The sequence below is a fragment of the Cryptococcus neoformans genome (genome assembly GCF_000091045.1).
Source record: "Cryptococcus neoformans var. neoformans JEC21 chromosome 9 sequence".
Taxonomy (NCBI): Eukaryota; Fungi; Basidiomycota; class Tremellomycetes; order Tremellales; family Cryptococcaceae; genus Cryptococcus; species Cryptococcus deneoformans.
Window position 1 is genome coordinate 1,160,001 of NC_006694.1, and position 5,000 is coordinate 1,165,000.

Genomic DNA, 5,000 nt, shown 5'->3' on the forward strand with positions numbered 1-5,000 from the left:
TTTCTATACCTACCAAACCTTTACGCGAGTACCCCAAATTTACGCGTAGCGCAAGGTTCATGAATATAGCAAAGAGTAATCTACGGCGCCACACTCATACAAAGACGCCACTCTTGTCTCGGTCTCTCGTTTTTGTCACCTCTTTTGAAGACGTCCTTTAGGTGAGTCTCCTACGTTGTCATGAAAGGAGGTTTTGCCACTGACACTATGGCTTTTCAGCGACTTCGCATTTTTATTTATTTGCCACTTTCACCAAGGAGCGAAGGAAACGGCTCGTCCATACCATCTTTCAACACGTCCCCATTCTCAGCCATACATTCGAGCCGCACTTCTTCGCCGCCCTCCCCAATATTCCCACCGCCTATTCTCTATCACGCTTTTAAACGAAAATGTCCCGAGCAGCTACCGCCACTCCTCCACCTCAAACTTATTTTCCCCAGCGGAACGCCACTCCGTCTATGAGGCATGCCGCGCCTAGCCCGGCGATTCATTTTGGGCGACAACATCAGCATTTGGGACAGAGCCATGTGAAGAGGAGGGTGAAGGGTAATGGTGGATCCGGTTTGAAGAAGCAGCATATACCGAATAGCAGAGAACAGAACGAGGAGGATCAATTGGGGATGTCATTCGAGGATCTCGGCGCGGAGCGCGTCCTTCAAAATCCAAACTCAGACAAAGCCGATATCGATGTCGATATCGACATTGACTTGGACCTCGACCCTAACCTCACTCCGGCCTCTTCCCGAGCCTCCATCGTCAGTGGCCTAAGCCAAGACCAAGGTCCTGTCCTTCTCACCCCCGTCCAATCCGATTCAGAGGGTAGAGGCCCAGTGTTAGTGTCAAATTCCGGCAGGGTGTCGTCCGCAGGTTCAGAAGGGGGCGAAGAAGAAGGCCGAGCGTCGCCGGGATGGATGGGAAAGATGGCGATGGCGGTTGTGAATACGGGGATGAGTGTTTCCAGAGGGTTTGGAAATGCACAAGCGCATGGTAAAAGAGTCCAATCACAGCCACAGCCACAACCGCAGGCGCAAGCTCAAGCCCACGATCAGACTTTGGCACACCCAGCCGAAAAGATTGACGATCAGCAGCGACAGCGGGAATGGGCTGAAGCAGAGAACCGGAGAATCCATGAGTGCGCAAGGTTGTGTTCTCAGTGGCCGTTAAGTGGGTACAACTTGGGCAAATACGGTCCCGGTGGTGAGTCAACTGTCCTTCACATGTTCGCATCCGGTAAACATGTGTTAACATTGGGAATGAAGGCGCTGCAACGTTCTATCAACCCCAGTCATTCTGTAACCCCCAACACGTCGCTTGGGTGATGCATCGTCAAGCCCAAATCGAGCAGAGGTTGGCATTGACCGAAGGGACATTCTTCGATTGCCGCAAAGTGAGGCAAAGGAAGAGGCAAGGTGATTGTGAGAATGGTCGAGGGTGTAGAGCTAGAGAGGAAGATGAGCAGAGTGAAGTTTCAACCTCGACGGATGACTCGACGTTGTCATCTCGGTTGTCGGGATCGACATGCTCAACCGACTCTCGCTCCAACTCTACCGCCAATTCTTCCAATCCTTCTTCCTCGCAAGACGAAAACAACTCTGAACCTCTGTCCCTCGTCCAACCCCAACGACCTTCTGCGCCAAGGTCATTGACGGCTGAGCACTATGCGTATGGGCGTACAGCGCAAAAGATGGAGAGAGAGAAGGAGATGGCGGAGGATTTGAGAGAGGCGATGGCGTGCTCCTTATTGGAGTTTAGTCATCCTGAGCGTCGCGGTTCAGTGACTTCTTCGGCCACCAAGGATGTTAGCGCTGATGGAAGGGACGAGAATGGAGAGAAGTTGGAGAATGCCGAAGTGGAGGGCAGGAGAGAAAGGGGTCGCAAGATGTTTGCCGAGTTGGAAGCTCTTGCGAGGGATGTAGGTTTGGGGCATGTTGGGGAGGGGATGGATGTGGATGAGGACTTGTGTGAAGAGTCTCAACCACAGCCTCAACCCGACACGCAAGCTACCCCCTCTGCCCAAACTCACGCCGCAAGCTATTCTTCCGAACCATCTATGCCTCGCACCCGAACACAACGCGCTCAGTCATGCGGCTCCAAACGTCCTATTCCTAGTACACGCTGTAGCGCCGATGGGGAAGAGGAGAAACGTCGAAAAGTTCGTCCTGTCGCTCCTCCTACTACGTCTTCAGGTTTTGACCCAATGTGCACCGCAACGATGGAAGTGGAAGAGGCTGTGGATGAAGCTATGGTTGTTGAGGAAGCTGTTGATAACGGCGTCATCATGCCCGCTACCCAAACGCAGTCTCAGAATCAATCTCATACAGGGGAAAGTAGGCTCAAGACTGGAAGGGGAAAAGGAATGTCATCTTCCGTACCCGACTTGTCCAAAACTTATCCTCATTCCGAATCAGCGACGACGTACCCTCCTCAACGACAGCAACAGCCTGAACAATCAAACTCTCGTGATATATACCCTCCTCCGGCTGTATTCGGTGTGGTCGTCAAAACTTCCGAGTCACATCCCATCATCATTTCGCCCTTCTTTCCGAAAGATTTGTTGGGCATTTTGGCGGAACATCTCGTCCTGCCTCTTGGGGGAGCGAGGAAACCGTTGTTGTTGGGCTCGAAGCTTGATGTTCCAAGTCTTTTACTCTCTTATTCACCAGGAATGCCCTTCCCCTCATCCGGCTCGATGCGAAATCAATCCCAATCTACTCAGACTCAGCCCGTGTCCAACCTTTGTCAAGCTCCTCGGGTACCAGCATTAGGTAACCTTCTTCTGAGCAGCTGTCCTGGTAAGAGACTGAGAATGGAAGGGCCGAGTAAAGGTAGGGGACCCGTTTGTAGGGATTTAGCGACAGATTTGAAGAGGATCAAGGGGGAGGGTGTTGGGTGTTTGGTCTGGTGAGTTCAAGCTTCGTTGCTTAAATCTTTTGGTTGCTAATGTGGGGTGGGGACGGGCATTAGTTGTTTGGATGATGAAGAACTTGAACTGCTTGGTGTACCTTGGGAGACGTATCGCGATGTCGCTGCGGAAACGGGGTTGGATGTCATTCGGTATGTAATATGAACTTCTTCCTTCTCTCCTTCTTCCCCTCCTTGCCTGTACATTGGCATTAGCTCATCATTACTCCTAGGTTGCCAATGCCTGACGGCTTCACTCCCGTTTCGATGGAACTTTTTGACTCTCAAGTATCCCTCATCGCTACAAAATACACTTTGCAGGGCATCAACGTTCTTGTTCACTGTCGAGGTGAGTTTCCATCTTTTCTGCGCCTTCGACCTCGTGATCGAGCGGGTGTGTGTTATGTGTATGAGGAATTTGATGATTGACACTGTTGGCTCTGCCCTCCCCCTTCTACCCCGTCCGCCTTTTTTCCCTTGGACAACCTTCGAACACATAATCATAGGTGGAGTTGGAAGAGCAGGTATGACGGCTTGTGCGTGGGCTATCAAAATGGGTTTCGTCCAGCCTCATCCTTCATTGGTCATCGTTGAAGAAGCTGCTCGACAACGATACAATCTCACTCACGGTATTTCACCCACGTCAAACTCCCCGACACCTATCGCTCCCTCTGCCGCTGTGCCCGCCGAACTCGAGCATCAAATCGTTATGAGCATGGTTGAGAGAGTCATCGCGATGATCAGGTGTCGAAGGGGATTGAAAGCGATTGAAAGTTTCGAGCAGGTGGCGTTCTTGATGCGATATGTGGGATGGTTAAGGCAGGGTGCAAGGAGCGCCTGAGCTTGTGTAGAGAGGTTAGATTGAGTGTGCGAAACAACAGCTTCCGTCATTCGCATATTCCCTTACATCCAACCATAAAAAGCAGAAGTTCTATCCGGCTATCATCGAAACGGCAATAATCATGATGCGCTTTGATGATACGGACCCATTCCATTGACCCAAAAATACATACCATGCGACCTCCTACTGCCTGCAACAATAATCCTTGTCATTCTTGGTGTATGCTCGTTACCGTCCGACTATCCGTTATCCCCTTCCAAAATTTTTTTATTCAAAAGAAGAAAACTTGTCATCAACCAAATATCAACATTATGTCTTGTATCCTACCGTTGTTAATGCCAGAAGAGCAGGAAAGAGGGTTGTCTCAAAAGTAAGAATGATGTTATTGTTTAGATTAGCAGATGGTTATCTGGATGACATGGATGGAGAACTTGTTCTGTCTCATGTTATTTGTCCTTTTCGTCTTTTTCTTTTTTTCGCTGTGCTCCTTTGTGGGGGGGGGGGGGAGGGGAAAGAAAAAAAAAATACTGGGTAAGACTTTATTCTCACTCTTGGGTTCAAGTTCTACTTTTGTTGCCATTTGGGATGCACATCTGTTATCGCTTGCATACACATATTCACAATCTGCCTAATTTGTAAATCTTATAAAGACTGAAGGACACAACGAACATTGGAAGTTAGAAGTCTGAAATAGAAGTTATTCATCTCTTACAGGTTTCTTCCCTTAATGGCTACCTTCTTTGTACCTTCCCCCCATGGCATTCCATAATTCCACCACTTCTTCCGTCGAGGACATTAATCCTGTCGCATTCTCCACCGATACAGCTTCTTTTGCATGTGCCAAGGAGGAGGTACCACATAAAGGAGTTATGTCCCATCTATTGTCATGGTGCGTTTGCATTAACTTCTGGATGCGCTTGTGCCAAGTAATAGGGTTCTGGGGGAGGAAGACTTACAGCTGACAAAGCTTATAAACAGTCTGCTCAGGGGTCAACCCATATTTTGCAGCGAGGTTGATCAAGAAAGGCTGTTTGAGCAATGTGGGTGAGCCGGTTAGGGTCCAGAACGATCTGAGTCAACGCAAAAGTAGGCCAAGGTCTGTCAGCTTTGACCAGACGTAAAAAGCGAGAGGAAAGAGGAGGAAAGGGAAAGTTACACGTACTGATATCGAATACCATGCGCTCGGCAGATATCGTATACTGATTTCGTAAAGGAAACGTTTACTTGTTAGCCTAACTTGATCGGCGGGCCAATAGAA

At 49.4% G+C, this 5,000-nt stretch overlaps 2 protein-coding genes across 2 annotated transcripts in view; one reads left to right on the top strand and one right to left on the bottom strand.

Moving 5' to 3' along the window:
• The window catches only part of CNI04350 (hypothetical protein), a 4,754-nt gene extending 514 nt beyond the window's left edge, over positions 1 to 4,240 (top strand). Inside the window, exons 2-7 of the mRNA XM_024657904.1 lie at positions 1 to 161; positions 220 to 1,197; positions 1,260 to 2,901; positions 2,965 to 3,054; positions 3,135 to 3,250; positions 3,408 to 4,240. The exon at positions 1 to 161 is cut by the window's left edge and continues 148 nt beyond it. Coding sequence (XP_024513583.1) covers positions 390 to 1,197; positions 1,260 to 2,901; positions 2,965 to 3,054; positions 3,135 to 3,250; positions 3,408 to 3,742 — 2,991 coding nt within the window. The 5' untranslated portion in view covers positions 1 to 161; positions 220 to 389 and the 3' untranslated portion in view covers positions 3,743 to 4,240. The remainder of the gene's footprint in view (positions 162 to 219; positions 1,198 to 1,259; positions 2,902 to 2,964; positions 3,055 to 3,134; positions 3,251 to 3,407) is intronic.
• Positions 4,241 to 4,335: 95 nt separating this feature from the next.
• Positions 4,336 to 5,000, bottom strand: part of CNI04360 (conserved hypothetical protein) — a 1,804-nt gene continuing 1,139 nt past the window's right edge. The window contains exons 7-9 of the mRNA XM_024657905.1: positions 4,905 to 4,941; positions 4,699 to 4,812; positions 4,336 to 4,620 (exon numbers count right to left, since the gene is read on the bottom strand). Of these exons, the coding sequence (XP_024513585.1) occupies positions 4,467 to 4,620; positions 4,699 to 4,812; positions 4,905 to 4,941 (305 nt within the window). The 3' untranslated portion in view covers positions 4,336 to 4,466. The remainder of the gene's footprint in view (positions 4,621 to 4,698; positions 4,813 to 4,904; positions 4,942 to 5,000) is intronic.